At 44.3% G+C, this 20,337-nt stretch overlaps 1 protein-coding gene across 3 annotated transcripts in view; it reads right to left on the reverse strand.

Annotated features, from left to right (window-relative positions):
* KATNAL1 (katanin catalytic subunit A1 like 1) overlaps positions 1-19,980 on the reverse strand; it is a 100,969-nt gene extending 80,989 nt beyond the window's left edge. The window contains exons 1-3 of one of the 3 annotated variants that reach the window (XM_059902837.1): positions 19,922-19,980; positions 17,216-17,294; positions 16,821-17,041 (exon numbers count right to left, since the gene is read on the reverse strand). In XM_059902837.1, coding sequence (XP_059758820.1) covers positions 16,821-16,845 — 25 coding nt within the window. In that variant the 5' untranslated portion in view covers positions 16,846-17,041; positions 17,216-17,294; positions 19,922-19,980. Of the gene's footprint in view, positions 1-16,820; positions 17,083-17,215; positions 17,295-19,921 lie in introns of those variants that run through there. The other 2 variants (XM_059902842.1, XM_059902838.1) reach the window with 2 other exon arrangements.
* Between the last annotated feature and the right edge of the window lie 357 nt (positions 19,981-20,337).

Here is a 20,337-nt window from a genome sequence, read left to right on the forward strand (position 1 = left end):
CTTGGGGGCTTACAATTTCAGGGTCACTTCTGGCTCTGAGCTCTTGTTTTCTCTAAACAGACTGACTCACATCTCACCTCCTGCAACAGCTTTTTTCTCCTGCTGACACACAATGTGGAAAGCAGACTCTTTTCTTTGGTTGTTCGTATAGCAGACTCTTCTGAAGGTTTGGAGCAACCAAAGGGTTCTGAATGAAAGATGCAAATAACCTAAAATTATAGTTCCCTGCTCTTAAAAGTCCTTCAGTATCCCAGCGGCCTTGGTATCCACCGACCCCCATCCTCTTTAAGTATGAACCGCAGCTTCCCACTCTCCATCATCTCTGTGGTCCCATCCCTCCCCTCCTCTTTTCTCTCCTTATATAGCACTTTTACTTATCTCTGTCTCCGAATCTATACTTAGGGTCACCTTCCATTCCTAAATTGTTTATCAAAGTATTTTCCTACACACAAAAAAGTGCCTTGCCAAGAGAAACTGTAATGCCAGCTATTAAAATAATTGTCTTCACCCCAGAATATTTCTGCATATTCTATTTGATTCAGCCCACAGTATAGTTACTCAATAAGTAAGCAGCTTTTGCACATGACGTGCTTAGGCTACCTACAGAGTGGATTCAATTATGCAAACTATTTAGTATAAGTGAGGAAGCAGTTGATAGTAGCTAGAATCTGATGTCCAAGAGAAAGAAAAGAAACCAAAGTCTTCGTGATCACAGCTTATATTGTGCAGAAGAAATGATAGCATTCAAAAAAGAAAATCCAGAACAAAACCTGAGTATGAAGCAATCACAGAAGCAACACCCGGACCTGTCACCTCTAGCAATGGTCACAACTGTGCGTATATTTTAAGGCTATAAATAGACTCTCCTTTACTCCTGGGGAAGATGATACTGATCAGCTCCCAGCTGAACACATGTTTAGTCAGGGTGACAGGTTCACCTGATCCATTGATCCTTCACCTGGTGTCCTGTGTTCACAGTCACTTACATTTGCAAAGCAGCTGGCCGGGGTCGCAGTGCAGCCTACAACCATGAAGAGGTCTCCAAACGCAAGGTCCCAACGCATAACCCTCCTTGTTTTCTGAAATTGGGATCCTAGAGCCTCCATGCAGCGGGACAAGCCCCTTGAGGAGAGCGGATGACAGCAGCGAAAGGAAACAGCTGCTTTGCAGGAAGCTGAAGGAAGGCAGTCACGCACAGGAAGACCACGAGCCACTGAAGCACAGCCTTAAAAAACCTGGCGTGGCTCTGGACGGCTGGGAAACTACGGGGACTGCCCGTAAACTTTAGTTGGGTGTTTCCACTGGATACTTTCTACCAGTTCAAGTGATAGTTAAACACACTGTGCAAATTCAAAAGATGGGGCTGAAAGTAATAACAGATTTATCTCCTGAGATAGACAATATGGTCAAGAGCCCCCACCCTCATTAAAGAGACTCTGTGGGAATTGCCTGGCGGTCCAGTGGGGAGGACTCATCGCTTTCACTGCTGTGGCCCGGGGTTCTATCCCTGGTCAGGGAACGAAGATCCCACAAGCCACAAGACAGCCAAAAAAAAAAAGAGACTTGGCGCTTCTGGTTCAAAGCCAGAAGTTTTCCCTCAGTTCTCAGTCCCCTGGCCTTGGTAGCCTTTGACTTTACCGACCCCCCTCCTTTGTGCTCCGTGACCTTGGTTCTCTTCAAAGCATCATCACTGCATTCCTCACCAGCTCTCCTACCTGCTCCTTAAACGTGGGAATGGCTCCCAGCGTTCAGTCCACAGACCCTGTCCATGTGCAAGGCTTCATCCCGGCCCCGGGCGACGCTCAGATCTCCCTCACTGGTTCTGGCCCCCAGGTTCCAGCGCCGCACCAAGCACGCAGGGGCTTGTTCTATTGCTCCTAATGTTCTCTTCACCTGGCATGCTCCCCCCTCCACTAAATTCTACCTGTTCCATCAAAACTAACTCAGGCCTTTACATGAAACCTTTCCAGATCATTCCTGCTCACAATCCTACTATCCTGCCCTGTACTCACAATATTTCCCACCTATATCACCCACCTGACAACTAACCATACTGCCTCGTGACAGATCATGTATTGATTTCTCATTGGCTTTTGTCTTTTCTCCTCACTAGACTTCAAGCTCCTCTGATGTGCATTTCCGGGTACTCCCCAAAGCATCTTTATAATACCTTTTCTGGAAAAAGGACACAATAAATATTTTTGATTGGTGGTTCCTTAGCTTTTCTCCTTAGTGCAACCTCTCTCTGGCGGTCCTCCCCCTTCTGGTACTATACAGGACACCTGCAGCCTCTTAATACAGCCTGAATCCTGTGGGAAGGTGGGGCCACCCACATGGATTCAGGGGAGACGTACCTTGGGAGACAGTTCCCTTAAGACTTTTGGTATGGAAGGAGTTCGGGAGATAAGTGGCACTGAGTCCAATGTGCAAAGTCACCGTTACCCTTGAAGGTGTCCTAGAGCAGAATTGAGCAGGCCCCATCAGCTTTTTAATATGTAAAATGTGCTAGGCTAAGGTAGAGTCGGGTAAGACGAAATAGAATAGAAAGTGATTGAAAATTAAATGCAGACTGTATCTCATATTCCAGCAAAGCGTTGTGAGGCAGTTACTGAGCTGCAGTCTTTCAGCTTCAAACCTACCCTCTACTGCTTTGAGTTGCTGGTGCTGGAACTGCACAAACCACACTTCTCCTTTGCCATCTGGCTACCGGGGGCCCTGGAGGCAGAGCATGTGCCGGAGGAAAGGGAAGGGACTTGCTCCGTGCCAGCATCGTCCCCCCACCCCCGACGGCCCTCTAGCCTGGTAGCAGTGTTTCCTGTCTCCAGCTTCTTACTGCTCTTCCAGAACCAGCCTTACCCCCCCTCTTCTCCCTCTACCCCCATCAGCCAGGCAGCACCCCCTTCAGAAGTCAGGGCCCCAGCTCCATGGCACCTCTCTTCGAAGCTGCTGGGTTCTGGGTGGTGGTCCAGTGGTCCCTGGTGGCCCAGTGGTTAGGACTCCGAGCTCTCACTGCCAAGGGCCTGGGTTCAATCCCTGGTCAGGGAACTAAAATTCCACGAGCTGCGCGGCACGGCCAAAAAAAAAAAAGCTGCTGGGTTCTGATAACCACAGCCCCCTCTCTGCTCTGATCTCCAGCTCCCAAGGCAGTAGCTGCTTCTTGCAGCTAATTTGTTCAGTCCTCCAACATCTGTTTAACCAACTCCCTACGTTAAATTCTCTCTGTTGAAACACACTCTGGTTTCTTCTTTCCTGACTGGTGGACCCTGACCAATACGGATCAGGAAGTAAAATATATTTCCTACTGTGAATGTCGGTGGAAAAGAGCCAAGAACACTACCTTAGAGGAGTCGGGGTTCTTAAATAAACAAGCAGACGTCCTGCATGTCGAGGGACCAGTCCTGACAGGTGGAGGTGCTCTGCATTTCAGGTCTGCGAAGAGCAAAGACCCAGCTCCTCCACAGCAGCTGTCTCTGTTGGACCCCAGGCCTAGTCTGGCCCCTGAGCCTCACTGCCAATGAGCCTGCAGTGTTCTCCCAGAGCTTGGCCTGAACCCCAAGCTTCGTCTGGAATCTGACCTCTCTCAGAATGTGGAAACTCAGCTTTTTCACTTGCTTCCCTTGTATTCCTCATTGGCAAGTGGGAGGAAGCAAATAGCTAATGATGCAAAAAGCCAGGAAGTGGTACCAGAGGCCTCATAAAGTGAACTGGAATTTGGTGAATGGAAGGGAAGGATTAAAAAGATTTTCAGGGCAGCAATTTTGTCTCTCTGATGCTGTCTTTTCTTAAAGGTGATGGAGGAGATAATAAGAGAAGGAAATGAAGAAACTTGTACCTGTGTTTCTGTCTTATCCAGCCAAAATGAGGCTTTGCTCTGTTTTATTCACGAACTGTAGTTCTGCTTCAGTGCTCCCATTAGAAGTGAGACTTTCTTTAAAGACCAGAACTATTTTAGACCAGCCTCACTTAATCACATATTCCTAATGAAAAGAACTGCTCCCCATTTTAGGGCTTCAGAATATTTCCTATGTGCGCCAAAATAAACACAAAACCTCTTGGCAGTAGCCTATGGGGATTCTCCTTGCTTGTGATTCTGTATTTCTTTATGCTAATTTAGAAATATGAACAGAAAACTCAGGATTCAAGGTTGTTAAGTGGATTTGTAGCACTCTGGAGTGTTGTGGGTACATAACTCAATGAATGAACCCATAGTCCCCTGTGACAGCTGGAGTCATGGTATTTCTTTGAGCACTGCAGTAAGTCATCGTGAATACTCTGCAAGGTGCTAATATATTCGCAATGCTTCTTTCCCCTAACTATTGTAGGACCTTATATTTAGCAGAAGGATACATAACCAAATATGCATTACTCGAAAATGTTGGCAAGAGTTACTTCGTTTGTGACAAGCAGAATATCTTCTAGCGAATTGAAAAGCACGTCACCTTCTGATTCAGCCACTGAAGCATGTTACGATGTAGGTGGCGTGTCACAGAGGAAAAGCAGCTTGTGATCAGGTTTTCTATTCTTAGAAGGCAGTCTTGTGGCAAGCAACCCCAGCCATGAAACATTGCAGGTCTGAATGAAAAACGGAACAGTTCAGCTGGGATCCCCTTCCTCCTTCCCGTTGCAAGAAAATACAAGCCACGCTAGAGGGACCCTCCCGTTCCTGGAATACCTCTTTTTCCCCCCTGGTTTCCTGTGTCCTGTTCTACTGTGACTGTAGAATGGAGAATGATGGGGTTGGGAGGTGCAAATTCCATTTCCTTTTCTGGCTCTTGTTTTTCTGCTACATTTTAGGTCTTCTTTGTGATTTATGTGCATAAATGCTACAACATCATAAATATTGGCTGCATGAATCATTCCTAAATGGTTAACTACTCAAGCAAACCGTTCATCATCCCATCTCTCCTTGGTATTCTCTGCTTGTATTCACCAGGCTGCCGCCTTCCTTTCTCAAATCTCACCTCAAATTTCATGTTTCCAGAAAACCCTCACTAAGAGCTGTGATAAAGAATTCTAACAGCCCTTACTCAACCTCATCTCTGTCCCTTTTCCCCCCAACTCACGGGTTACCTGTTCTCGCTCTCTGAAAGTGAAGTTACAATGACATGAAGTAGGACAGCAATTACACAAGTTTTGTAAAGTGTCTTCTTGATCTGTGCCAGGATTTACAGCCTCATGGCCAATAAGCATTTCAGTTTTGTTTTGTTTTGTTTAACATGTAAAACATACATAAAAAGTATAGAGTTGCATAACAACAACACCTGGTACCCACCACATCCTGATTTGGATTTTGATTATTTTTCAGATGCATGTTTTTTACTATTACTCTATCTCTGTGTTGTAAGCATTCTATAATATTGTTTTATGTGTTTTCAAGCTTTTTATAAATGTTATACTATGCTTTCTTGAGATTGCCTTTTTCTGTTCAAAGTTGTGTTTCTGAGGTTGATCCATGTTTATAAACGTAAAGTTAGTTCATTCATTTTATTTATTTTATTTGTGTGTTATTTTTGGCTGCGTTGGGTCTTTGTTGCTGCATGCGGGGTTTCTCTAGTTGCGGCGAGCGGGGGCTACTCTTCGTTGCGGTGCACGGGTGTCTCATTGCGGTGGCTTCTCTTGTTGCGGAGCACGGGCTCTAGGCGCACGGGCTTCAGTAGTTGTGGCTCGCAGGCTCTAGAGCGCAGGCTCAGTAGTTGTGGTGCACGGGCTTAGCTGCTCCGCGGCATGTGGGATCTTCCCGGACCAGGGCTCGAACCCATGTCCCCTGCACTGGCAGGCAGATTCTTAACCACTGTGCCACCAGGGAAGCCCAGTTCATTCATTTTAATTGCTGTAACAATATAATACAGTTCGTCCATTTTCTATTGATGGATATTTAGGTCGTTTTCAACCTTGGTGTCTTCAGGCATTCAGGCTGCTATAACAAAAAACCGTAGACTGGACGGCATATAAACAACAGAAATTTATTTTTCACAGTTCTGGAAGCTAGGAACCAGCAGATTCGGTGTGAGATTTCTAGTCATGGACAGCTGTCTTCTTGCTGTGTCCTCACATGGCAGAAGGGGAGGGGGAGCCCTCTGGAGTCTCTTTTAAAAGGGCAATAATCCCATTCACGAGGGCTCCATCCTCATGACCTAATCACCTCCCAAACACCCCACCGCTAAATACATACCATTGCATTGGGGGTTAGGACTTCAACATATGAACTGGGGAGATGGGACAGAAACATTCAGTCTATAGCAGTCCACCCTTGGCCCTCCAAAATTTATGTTGTACTCACATGTCAACTCAAAAGTGTAAAGTCCAAAATCTCCTCCAAATACCATCTAAATCGGATATGGGTGAGACTCAAGGTAAGATTTATCCTGAGGCAAATTCCCCAGCTGTGAGCCTGTGAAAGCAAACGTGCCTTGTGCTTCCAAAATACAAAGTGGTAGGATGGGCACAGGACCGATATTCCCAGTCCAAAGAGGAGAAATGGGAAAGAAGAAAGCAGAGACAGGTCCCACCCCTGTGGCTCCATGGCTTGTTGGTCCCATCCTTTGAGACCTAGCTGGAGGCAGCCGTGCCCCCAGGGCTCCTACACTCTGGGGGCAGTATGGATGCTGCCCAAGTTTGCTGCCCGAGCCGCACCTGGGGCAGCCGAGGACCATCCTGCCCGAGCGCAGGTTGCAGACATGTGATGTAAAGCAGTGCTGACGGCTACCCCTGAGCTCCTGAGAGCGCCAGCGGCCCCTCCTGCTCTCGCCCGCCCTGAACACAGGCCTGTGATGGAAGTGGCAGCCCCGACAATCTCTGAATCACCTTGGGGGGAAAGGAGGGCTATTCTTCCGTTGTCATGGAGAAGACCTCCTGGCTTCTATGGAGATGGCAGATCCATACCCCCCTCCTTGTCGAATGCTCGCTAGGCCACATCCTTAGTGTTCTCTCCCAAAGAGCCCTTCTCATTCTTTTCAATATGGACACTCTGAGAATTTTACAAATCTTTAAGTTCTGTTTCCTTTTTTTAGTAACAATTTTGTCTTTAAGTCATTTCTCTCTTTTCACATTTTACCCTAAATAGTCAGGAAGAATCAGGCTACTTCTGCAACTCTTTGCTTAGAAACTGCTTCAGCTAAATATCCAACTTCATTGCTTGCAAGTTCTAACTTCCACAAAACATTAGAACATGAACACAATTCAGTTCTTTGCCACTTTATAGAAAGTACAGCCTTTCCTCTATTGTGCAATAAAATGTTCCTCATTTCCAGCTAAGACTTCATCAGAATGGCTTTTTCCATCTCTATTTCTACAACATTCTGTTCAGGATTACTTAAGAGGATTGAGGCTTTCTCCATGGCTCTCATCAGAATCGCCCCTAATGGTCTGTTCATGGCCATTCTAGCAGGCATCTCGAAACTTTTTCTAGCAGGCATCTCAAAACTCTTCAAGCCTCTACCCATCACCCAGTTCCAAAGCCACTTCCACATTTTTGAGTGTTTATTACTGCAGCACCCCACTCCTGGGACTTCACTGATACTAAAGATTGTACAATGAATATTCTTGGATCTTACCTTGTGCATATGCATAAAAGTTTTTTAGGGTTTATGTCAAGAAGTAGAATAATGGATGGTAAAGCATGTTGATCTTCAATTTTCTGAGATTTTACCCATTATTTCCTAAAGTGGTTATTCCATTTACAGTCACAAGTGCAAAAGCATTCCTGCTTCACCATATCTTGGAATTATCCAGCATTTTTATTTTGCTGGTCTAATGAGCATGGAAGTATGAAGGTGTATTTGGGTTTGAAATGGGTGTCTCTGTATGAGTGTTGCTGGTCAGGAATATGAGGCTGAAACCAAGGAAGCAGAGGAAGGCAAATATAAATTAGACAGTGTATTATCTATTGCTGCATAATGAATTACCACAATCTTATAGGCTCAGTATAGCACACATTTATTATCACAGTTTCTGTGGGTCAGAAGTCCAGGGACAATTTAGCTAGGTTCTCAGCTTCAGGGTGTCTCCCAAGACTATAATCGAGGTGTTGGCCAGAGCTCAGGTCTCATCTGAAAGCTTTACTGGGGAAGGACCCAGTTCCAAGCTCACCTGGTTGTTGGCAGGATTCAGCTCTTTGCAGAAAGTTGGACTGGGGGTCTTAGTTACTTGCTGGCTGTTGGCCAGAAGCTGCCTTCAGTTCTCTGCCCTCTGAGCCTCTTCATAGGGCAACTTATAACATGCCAACTTGCTTCATCAAAGCCAGCAAAAGTAAGACTTGCTAACAAAATGGAAGTCAGTATCTTAAGTGATCTATTCGTGGAAATATCATTCTTGGCATATTCTATTGGTTAGAGGCAAATCACAGATCCCACCCATACTGTAGGGGACGGGATTACCCAGAAATGTGATACCAAGAGGTGGGGATCATTACAGGTCATCTTAGGCTCCATCTGCCACAGGCAGGTATAATGGTTAAGGATATTGGTTAGCCTACCATTACAGGCCCAAACAACAGTGAGCTAAACAAGACTAGAGCTTTATTTCTCTCTAATTTAGAAGTCTGGATAGGCAGTATAGGGCTGGTATGGCAGCTCCATAATCATCAGGGAACCATGCTCCTTCTGTCTCATTGATCTGCCATTCATAACAGGTGGCTCCTACCTCATTATACAAGATAGCTGCTCCAGCACTTGCCATTGTGCTGCATTCCAACCACTCAAATCCATTCTACATACTGTAGCCAGAATAACTGTAGCACAGTTGTGCTAAAATGCAAACCTAATCGTGTTGCTCCTCTGGGTAAAAACCTTTCAGTGGCACTTCCAGCCTACAACAGAGCATCTCAAACATGTTTTACCTGTACTCAGTACAGGCATACATTTTTATGTACACACACGCACACCTATAACTGAAACATAAGTTTCATGCAACAAAACTCACCCTTGCTACATATCATAGTCTCTGATAGTCCCTGTTCTATTTCATTTTTATTTAATTCATAAACTACTAAGGAATGTGGGAAAACACTGGCCTACAGGATATCCAGGGTATACGGTGACCCGGTTGTGCTTGCTTTTTCTTGCTCTCTGCACTCCAGCCTCCTCCGGCTCCCCTGACCTCTGTGCCTATATAACTCCTCTACAGGTGCCTATAATCACCTCTCCTCCCAACTGTCCATCTCACCTCCCAGCCCCTCTTGCTCTTCCAGAACCGGCTTACGCATTCCCTCTGGAACCCATTTCCTGGCCCCCAGTCCCCTTCCGTGTGCCTCCCACCATCACACACTTATGCTGATTCTAGTCATCTGTTCACGCTCTGCTTCCCCACAAAACAATCAGTTCCTTAAAAATGGGAACCATGTCTTTATGGCTGTTTACCCCCAGCTCCTGTATAGTGCCTGACATCAAGTCAAAACTTAATAAATGTTTCTTACATGAATAAATAAATGAATGAATGTCACAGAGAAAAAAGTTCCTGCCAACATTTATTGAAAATCTATTGAATGCAGAGTATTGTGCTGGAGAGAATTATGGAAAAAAATAGTGGAAGTTGACAGTGATAAATTTTTTAAAATAGGTATTAAATGACCTGTATTTATAAATAAGAAGTGTCTTTATATACAACGAAGTGCCATCAGATTTCTCACTGACAGCGCACTGAATGATGAAAGTGGGATTGAAGGAACGCATTTTTTTATCCCTTCTCCTAACTGATTCCCTATTTTTATCTCTTATGAGAGAAACCTCAGACATTCCTCAGACATCGCTCTCCTAACCCAGGTCTACTCTCCAACAGCAAAGCCCAGTGTTGAGCCAAGAACAGAGCTGTTCAAGTGATAATGATCAAGTACCCACATGACTAATTCAGGGCCCTCCATATAGGCCCAGGAACCACAGTGAGATATCACCTCACGCCTGTCACAATGGCTGTTATCAAAACGTGTTGGCGAGGACGCTGAGAAAAGGGAGCCCTTGTGCGCTGCTGGTGGGGATGTAAACTGGTAAAGGCACCATGGAGAACAGTATGGACGCTCCTCAAAAAACTCAGAACGGAACCATCATATGATCCAGCTCTTCCACTTCTGGGTATTTATCCAAAGAATATGAAAACACTGATTAGATGAGATATATGCACCCCCATGTTCACGGCAGCATTATTCACAATAGCCAAGATACGGAAACAACCCAAGTGTCCATCAATGGATGAACGGATAAAGGAGATGTGATATATATGTACACACATATGATGGAATATATGTATATGATTGAATGTTACTCAGCCATAAATAGGAATGAGATCTTGCCATTCACATGACAGCATGGATGAACCTCAAGGATATTGTGCCAAGTGAGATAAGTCAGACAGAGAAATTCAACTACCATGTGATTGCACTCATATGCGGAATCTAAAAAACAACACAGAACAGGCCCAGGGAGCCCCAGTGAAGTAATGTGACATGTTACAGATCTTAACTTGGTTAAGGACACATACAGCAGCTGCTTCAGATGCCATCGTGAGCCAGAAAATTCAGAAACGCAGCAGGAAGGGAAGTGTGACTCCAATGTGGATTCAGCATCTCACTCAGATGTTCCTTTGACCCTGGGAAGCCCAGTCTGCTCTGATCAATTCTGCAATCCCGGCTGGTAAATCAGTGAACAAAGCAGACCAAAAACATATGCAGACTATATTGGAAAGAATCAAGTATTGTCAGGTAACAACTTATAATTTGCTAGTTAATTTTAAGTCCCAAGTGCAGGAAAACAGCATTATAAATAACCTGACCTCTCTCAAACCACTGCTTTTTCCCTGTAGGTAATAATAACAGCAGCAGTTTACATTTGTACTGACTTCTATAGTCTATGAGAAGCTTTATCCCGTTCGATCCCAGAGCGGCCCCGTGAGGTAGGTCCACGTAGTAACCCCATTTTATAGAAGAATAAAAAGAGAGGTCACATAACCACGCACAGTCACACAGTGAGTGAATAACTAGAACTATATGGGATTCTAAGTCATAATACGACCACTTGTTACAAGGGAATAGCAATCAGAAACCTGGATTCTAACCCCAGCGCTGCTAGCTACTTAGCTGTGTGGCCCTGGACATGACATTCAGCCTTTCTGAACTTAATTTCCTCACCTGTAAAGAATGTACATAACAATACCTTCCTCGGCTGCCTCACAGGGTCCTTATGAGGACAAAGCTGGCGGTATGTTGAACGTGCTTTATAACTGGGAGGGTGTCCCACAGATGTCGGGGCTCAGCAATCTTTTCTAACAAAATAAGGAGAGTAATCGTTGTCATCATCTTTTTACCTTGACAGGGCCTTTCATTGCAGCCTTTTGATAATTTTGCGGCATATTATTACCAATACAACACCCCTGTTGCTACCATCTCTACAGGTATGCCAGCAACTGGCCAATGAGGGAGGAGGAAGCTTCTTTCTTCTAGAATGAATTTAGAGCAGTGATCAGTGTCACCTGGAGAAATTTAAATATACAGGCGTCTAGGCCTCACACTGCGGCCAATTAAATTTTAATCTGGGGGTGGGCAGGAACTGGGCATCAGGAGTTTTTAAAGTTCCTCAAGAGGACTGACATGTGCACACTGCTATATTTTAAATGGATAACCAACAAGGACCTACTGTATATCACAGGGAGTTCTGCTCAATATTATGCAACAACCTAAATGGGAAAAGAATTGAAAAAAGAATAGATACATGTATACGTATAACTGAATCACTTTGCTGTACACCTGAAACTATCACAATATTGTTAATCAACTATACTCCAATATAAAATAAAAAGTTAAAATAAATAAATAAATAAATAGAGTTCCCCAAGAGATTCTAATTTGCTGCTGAGCTTGGAACCCACTGCTGTAGAGACTACAAGTCTGTCTACTTGTTCCAGAGATGGAAGCACATAACCTGAGCATGTCTGAGGTCACTTGGGAAAGCGATCCAGAAGTTGGACCTCGGACCTCAAAGATCCTAAAGTCCCACCATCACATATGCAGCAGACCTCCTTTCTGGACTGGCACCTTTGGAGGAAAGCATGGGCATTGTGTGTGGTGGGAAAGATGCTAAACACACGGGAGAAGCCTGAACAATGCAGAGTACCCTTCCTCATCACTGTTCCTCTATTAAGGTCTGCTTCTCAGTAACTTACTGCTTCCACAGTAACTTCCCTACATCATAAGGATTGGAAAAGTGAATACATTTATTTTAAAAAAGAAATCTCAGAAAATAAGCAAATGTTCTACAAGTGGCCAATCCTATAATTTTTCCCACCGATAATAAGGAAATAATCATGTGTTATTTAATGTTAACTTCTTCCACTCAATTCCAATGCGCTTGCAAATTAACAATGTTCTGTATGTTTCATTTTAGAGTTAACCAAATAAGCATAAAATTACAAGTGTCATATATTTCATATCTATTAAAAGTATTTAGTTTCTAGTAAAAATACAGGTTTAGCTGTTTGGTTCAAATTTCTTAAAGAAATTTCCATTATTGGAAGAAAATATCCAGCAAAAAGCCAGGGTATTACTATAATTAGAACTTTACCTTTGTGTCTTCATAGGAAACAAAGTAACACTTCCTCAACTATTCACTTCTGAATTCCCTTCTCATACCAGAAATGGAGAAACAAAGTAAATAAAATGATTTGATTTTTCAGGATCCCCTTTTAGATGTGGGCACCAGATTTTTATACTTTTAAGGGTGGGGGGGGACATCCCTCCCCTTAAACTGGTCCCATTAGAAACTATCTCAGGCTGAGTTACATTGTCTCATTTGATCACTTCTCTTAGGAGACTTGAAACAATTTGGTTGGAGTAAAATCCTCTTACAAAACCTGGAGGTTTAAATAATGAAGAGATTTATCTCTCATCTGAGAAGAGTTTATGGTCCAGAGCAATGGCCTGGAGACAAATACTCTGGCCTCTGTGACCCCACAAAAGCAGTAATTAGGCAGCACTTTATCCTGATGCAGTGAGGGTGCAAAAGATGGAGCAGGGCTACTCTCTGGGGTTTAGGAATGAAACTGGCTTCCTGGAGAGGCAACAGAAGAAATCAGGCAACCTAAAAATATTTAAAGAGCTAGGACGCCCCTGGGAGAATTTCCAACTATTGAAGTAGAAAAGATTAGCATTTGCTAAGTCCGAAAAGGAGCTTTTTAATGAAAAACTCAGCAAAGTGCAGACTTTTATGACATCTTTAAAAATAATAATAATAATTAAGATCATACCTATCATATACAGAGTAATCAGAGACTTTATATTTTCTCTACAATGACCTAAGGAAAAGGATCTAAAAATAGACTCTACAGATAATGAGCTGTTCTTTCTCCAGAGTTTGTTAGAATCCAACACCTTTTTCATACAGACGGTATGTTCCATCTCACAATCTCTCAGGCATAAATCTTGACATGGTCAAGATCTTTTCCTCTGGCCTCTAATTACAATTCTGCTTCTTATTCCTCAACATTGTCTACATTTCATATGCTCCTCATATGAATGAGATGCATTGTGTGCTGTGGTTAAACTCTTGGGCACCAGGCCCAGCTGCCTGGCCCAAACTCTCTGACCTTGGCAATGACTTCCCCACTTGGTGCTTTGGTTTCCTTGGCTGTATAATGGGAATAACAGCCTCAGTGGGTTGTCAGGAGAACTAAAGCAGTTATGCCATGGAAAAACACTTGGGAAAGTGTCCGACACACAGTCAGAACCCAATAAATATTTACTGTTGTTATCACCACACTTGCACTTCCTTAGTGCTTACAAAAAATATTTAAGATATATATATATATATATTTTTTTTTTTTTTTTTTTTAAAGATGCATGGTCTAACAAAGGGTTGTTTTCAGATTCTTGGATTTGCTTGCATTGGAAGTCTCAACACACTACTGAATTACACATTTAGAGGATTTTTTTTTTTTTTTACATGTAATCCTAAAGCCCAGGAAGTATTCTATAATGTGGTCCCTGATCTCAACCTGTTTATACTGGTTATTTAAGAAAGAGAATATAGGCTCATGAAACGCTCATTAAAAATCAAAAGCAGGGCTTCCCTGGTGGCGCAGTGGTTGAGAGTCTGCCTGCCAATGCAGGAGACACGGGTTCGAGCCCTGGTCTGGGAAGATCCCACATGCCGCGGAGCAACTGGGCCCGTGAGCCACAACTACTGAGCCTGCACATCTGGAGCCTGTGCTCCGCAACAAGAGAGGCCGCGACAGTGAAAGGCCCGCGCACCGCGATGAAGAGTGGCCCCTGCTTGCCGCCAACTAGAGAAAGCCCTCGCACAGAAACGAAGACCCAACACAGCCAAAAAATAAATAAATAAATAAAAAACCTAAACCAAAGCCTGGCTTAAAAAAAAAAAAAATCAAAAACAGCTCGTGATTGTGTATAAAGTGAGTAGTTCAGACCATAACAGCTACAAAAATATGGAAGAGAAAGAATTCGGAGGGTACAAAGTCTTCACCGTGTACATAAAGTTGACAGAGAATAGCATGTGGAGCACGAAACACAGGAAAGGAAGATGAAGGGATGTTCCAACAGGAGGGACGCCATGAAGATGAGGGCAAGTGAATGGAACCGCCCGCCTGAAACTGATGGCCTGTGCTTAGAATTAGGTGAGATGGGTTGACAGAGCCACTCCAGGTGTAACAGGCTGCACGGTTGAGGGCTTCAAATGCCAGGCTGAAGCGTTTGATTTCGCCCCAAGAGTTCCTGAAATTGTGTTCGTTGGGAAGTGGCATAAACACAGTTACATGCAAGACAGGTTAATGTGGGGAGAGACCAGAAGCAAGGAGAAACGTTGGATGGCTTTTAATAATAATTTAAACATGAGGTGATGAGGTCCTGGACCAAGGTGGGGACCTCGGGAAAAGAAAGGGACAGTCATGAAAGGCATGACTGTCCCCCTCACTTCATTCTCGCAGCCAAAGTGTTCCCTAGACTGTGTTACCTGAGCACACCAGGTGCCCCAGGAAACAAGTCCAACGCCCTGGTGGACCCTCTCGTCCTGATTCTCATCTGCTCCCTCTTGCCCTTCTGTCGTATGTGTGTGTCACACAGATTCCAGACAGTAAGATAAAATCATATTCATCTTGCTCCCTCTGAAGGTCAGATAGTATTTCCCAATTGTGTAGGGTTTTTAAATTATTTTTTATTTGTATTGGTGAATAATTTTTAATTAACAAGTCATTAGTAAGTTAGTAGTTTAAAAGGTTAGAAGAGTATGTACTTTAAATGGATGTAGTTTATTGTACCTAAATTATTCCTCAATAAAGTTGATAAGGGGCTTCCCTGGTGGCGCAGTGGTTAAGAATCCGCCTGCCAATGCAGGGGACACGGGTTCGAGCCCTGGTCCGGGAGGATCCCATGCTCGGCCACCATCACCTACGAGTGCGTCTCGTCTTCACGAGGAGAACAAGGATCTTAGCATATTCTTTGCATCTCCCGCAGCTCTTAACACACAACCTCGTACAGAGACACTTAGTAAACATTCATTGAGAGAATTAACGTTTCCTATACTCACTATTTTCCTTTTATATATATAAAAGGAGAATAGTGCAATGCTCATGATGTCTCTTTTTCAGGGAGACTCTGAGTTTTTCTTAGATTCTCAGCCTGTTTTTCAAGCACAAATGGATTCACGACTGCGTCAATCATATCCTCCAACTTGTGCACCCACCAAACACACCCCACCTGTCACTGCACAAACAGAAATCTCCTCTATGGTTGCGTCTGCTGGGGGGCAACAGGCAAGTGGTCGGTGCTTTTAACTTTTTTTGGAGGGAGGGCTATGATAGTTTCAGTTCTCTGAAAAATGAATCCAAAACAATAAAACAGGCTGAATGTTTCCCTCCAGTAGAAGAAAAGAAAGCAAACCCTACTACAGGTAAATTGAAATCTTCAAATAGACCCATAACGCATCGCTGAGCCATTCTTGAGATAATGGCTTTAGTTAGACTGGGGCCACAAATCTTTACATTTCTTCATTCGCCTGGCAGGACTAATGAGATTTTATGGCGGGCAAACTGTTTATCCCTTGGGTGACATTGGCAAGAACAACTGTATCTTTATCAATCAAGAGTTTTCTGCACTGCAGCTTCCTTCCCCACAAAAGACTGCCCCAGCCGAGATCACGATGTTTACTACACCCAAGAACCTCATTTCTCCGCGTAAACGCTCCACCCGTCCCCTTGTGTTGGTTGGGTCTACTCATTCCTTCCTACAGTCACATTATTCCATAAGAGGGGCTGGCAGAAGAAATGGAAAAAAGCAAAGAGAAGAAAAGAGAGTTTCATGAGGGACCTGGGAAGAGATGCAGGGCTGACGGCTGTGCATCCGGAATGCGACATGCACCCCACGGGCCATTAGGAAGAGAGCTGCCTGCGGCACCGTCACGTTAAGCAGGCGGGGCAGGCTCTGCGCCCGTCAGCGGTGCATGGGCGTAAGAGGAGAGCGGTTGCTCCTCCAGCCTGGGACAAGGATTGGGCCGCTCCCTAGAGGGTCCATGTTGCCCACGAGAGGCTGCAATGTCTTTTCTCAGCACTTCAGTAGCACAGACTCACGTATTTGACTGACAACTGCCCTCATACACTCCTATGATGACATGTCCATTCTCCCTTTGGAAAGAGTCCCCAGTTCTCGGACCAAAGAGATCTGGAGAAATGGCTCAGCAAAAGTCAATGAACAGCTTCTAGATCGGGATAAGATGGAGTAAGCTCCCTCTCTCTACCCTGGCTCACCCACTGAGTTCCGGGACAGAATGCAGGGGCAGCTCTCTGAGGACCAAGCAGGCTGATGGAGAGAAAACATGAATTCACAGTACCATCAGCTGGCTGCGGATCCACCATTTTCCCCCTGGAATTCCCTGGAAGGGACGCAAGGCAGCCTGAAGCCCAGAAGCGGGCATCAGCGTGGACCGAGAACACTCCAGCAGAAATCTTCTAGTTCAGCCTCCAGGTGTGAGAAAGGAGTCTCCTGGCCGTGTAGACAGCAGTGTAAGTTCACAGCCTCGGGAGCCTCCTGCGTGAAATCTGAAGCCGGCCCCTGTACAGGGAGGGCAGGGAGAGACAGAGGAAAGAAGCAGCCTCCTCCAGATGGGTCGGTGGCAGGCTTCATAAGCAAGGGGACTTACATAAGATGCTCATCTTGAGCGGCCGCAGGACAAACAGATCACTGCACCTGCCCGCCAGAATCTTAGAAGGTTATAAGAAGCCTTACCTGGGTCCAGTCACGTATACCGTCCAGAGGGTCTCAGCAACACCTGACTCCCAAGGCTGTGTGCTTGGAACAGCTCCCGCTGCGGGAATGGTGGGCAGAATGTACATTCAGGGGAGGGGAGGGGGTGAGGAGCCTCTGCCTGCCCCGGTCCAGCTCGTGGGTCAACTGGAGGTCACATCCTCTCCATCACCTCCTCTAACAAGCACGGAAGGCACGCAGCATGGAGAATGCTGGGGAAGGGGACACTTCCTCTCCAATTAAAGGAGGGGTGGTCCCAAGAGTAGGGGTTTCCCTCTCTCAGTGCCCCCACCATTTGGCCCTGGACATGGGCAGAGTCACAGGAATTGCACAGAAGAGCAGGGAAAATAAAAGCCCAGCTTTCTGGATGGACAACCAAAAAGGGAAACCCCAGGAAACTGGAAAATACCAGGGAGATTATAGAGAGAAAGGAGTTTGGGAAAACAAACCGTGACGTTATCTGCTAAATCCTGGGCTCACCGCCACGCCATGTGTGCTTGGGTTTGATCACAAACAGCATAACAAAGACTCAGAACTAAACTAACAGATACGTCACCATCTAGGTCCCAGCCTGACCATGAGATGGTGGGCATTCAGGAGAAATGTGAATAGCGCTGCAAAGACTTTGAAAGTGGAACTGACATTAGAACCACAACCCACAGAAATCTGGTCAGAACTTGCAGACTGAGCCCAACTGTGTCGATCGTCTGCTTAAAAAAAAACAACAACAACATTCTCTACCCGATTTAAACAAGACCCAGTATCTCATAATACTCAAAATGTCTGTGATATGATCCAAAAATATTTGGCATATGAACCAGGAAAATCTCAACTCACATGGGAAAATGCAACCAATGGATATCAGTGCCAAGATGATACAGATGCGAAAGTTATCTGACAAAGACTTTAAAGCAACAATTATAAAAATGCTCCAAGAAGTAAAAACAAATACTCTAGAAAGCCTCAGCAAAAAAAAATAGGAGATGAACCAAATAGATATTTTAGAACTGAAAATACATTAACAAAAATGTAAAATTCACTGAATGGGTTAAAAAACAGAATGGAGATAACAGAGGGAAAAGCTGATCTACTTGAAGACTGAGCAATAGAAATTATCCAATCTTAACAAGAGAGAATGTATATATATATATATATATATATATATATATATATGTATAACTGAATCAGTTTACTGCACACTTTACCTGAAACTAACATAACACTGTAAATCAACTATATTCTAATAAAAAAATTTTTTAAAAGACAGGAAAAAATAAAAAACTGAAAAGAGAGAGAGCATGAAGATTGAAAACAAAAATGAACAGAGCTTCAGAGTCCTATGGAACAATTCCAAAAAGTCTAATATTTGTGGCATTAGAGTCCCAGAGGATAGGAAAAAGAGTATGATGTAGAAAAATAGATGAAAAATACAGACTGAAAACTTCCCAAATTTATCAAAACTTCCCAAATTTATTTGGATTCCAGAATCTCAGCAGACCCCAAACAGGATAAACCCAAGAAATCCATGCCCAGACACATCATAATTAAACTGCTGAAAACTGAAAAAAAAAATCATGACAGCACTCAGAGAAAAACAACATATTATGTTGGAACAACAGTTTAACAACTGGAATTCTCATCTGAAACAACTGGAGGAGAGAAAGTAGTTGAACAACAGTGTTTATGTGCAGAAAGGAAAAAAAAAAAACTGTCATCCTGGAATCCTATATTCTAAGAAAATATCCTTCAGGAATGAAGGTGAAATGAAAACCTTCTCAGGTGAATGAAAAATAAGAGAATTCATCAGAAGCAGACTTGCTCTGGAAGAATTGTTAAAGGGCTAAAGAAAGATCTTCAGACAAAATCACCCTGTGTGAAAGAAGCCAGACTCAAAAGGTTATGTACTATAATGATTTCATGTATATGATGCTCTCAAAGAGATAAAGCTGTGGTGATGGAGAACCGATCAGTGGTCACTAGGAGTCAGGGGTGGGATGAGGGTGTGAGTAAATGGGATAGCAGGAGAGAATTTTGGAAGGACCAGGCTGTCTGTATCCTGACTGTGATGGTGGTTATAAAGATCTCTACATGCAGAAAAACGCATGGAACTCTGCAGACACACACATACAAAGTCAATACTGCTCCATATTAATTTCTTTTAAAAAGTCAACGAACAGAGATGTTGCTCCTTAAGAACCGCCTGGTCTTTGAATAATACTTGAGGCTTCACCACCTCCCTTGGACGCCTGCTTGCAAGGGCAATCAGTAAGGCCATGGCCATGGCCAATGCCAGGCTGTTTCTGCTGCCCTTGAGTGCAGCTGATAGCTGGATTTACCCTCCCCACCTGCCTGGCTACCAGTTCAAGGGAAGAGTGTATCACATGCTTGAACTGGGCAGTGAATAAGAAGTCAGGAGTCATTTTGACAGCGTTAGAGTTCTACAAAAACTGTAAAGCTGACCTCCCCCCATCCCTGCCCCCAAACAAGAAAAAACCCACTGGACTCATCAGCATCAGGGCTTACGGATCTATATGACCCCTCATCGTTGGAGCACCGGTTTCCGGGGCTGCTTCTTAGCAGCTGCACCCACAGAAGTGCAGCAAAACCCCGAGGGCCCCGGAGCCCCTCCCCCACTGTACCACGCTGGTGTTTGGCCAACGGGTGGAGTATTTCTCTTATGACACATACCCTTTCAGTCAAAGTAATGATCCTCCTTTTGTGTTCGGTGGTTGGTATCACAATTTTTGCCTTTGACAGACCCATCTGAGGAAGAGGAAATCTGCACGTCTGCAGGGGAAGAAGTAAGAGAAAAGCAAAGTCTTGAGCACCTTGCAGATACCACATCGTTTAAAAGTTGTGTCTATGTGACTCTCTCCTCCTAAGGCAGGAATGGTGCTTTCCTCAGTCTTGTGTCTCCAGAGATGGACACAGTGACAGACAGAGGTGCTCACATCAGTGTGGGCTGCAAGCTGGTGACGGATACAAACATGATGGAATAAATGGACTGCATGGCTGATAGAGGTCAAGTCCTGCAAACATATCAGGTGCCGAGCTCCCCCGTCCAACCTTGTCTCTTGCCACTGACCAGAGGTGATGGGCAGTGG

Source organism: Balaenoptera ricei, chromosome 18 (genome assembly GCF_028023285.1).
Source record: "Balaenoptera ricei isolate mBalRic1 chromosome 18, mBalRic1.hap2, whole genome shotgun sequence".
Lineage (NCBI taxonomy): Eukaryota > Metazoa > Chordata > Mammalia > Artiodactyla > Balaenopteridae > Balaenoptera > Balaenoptera ricei.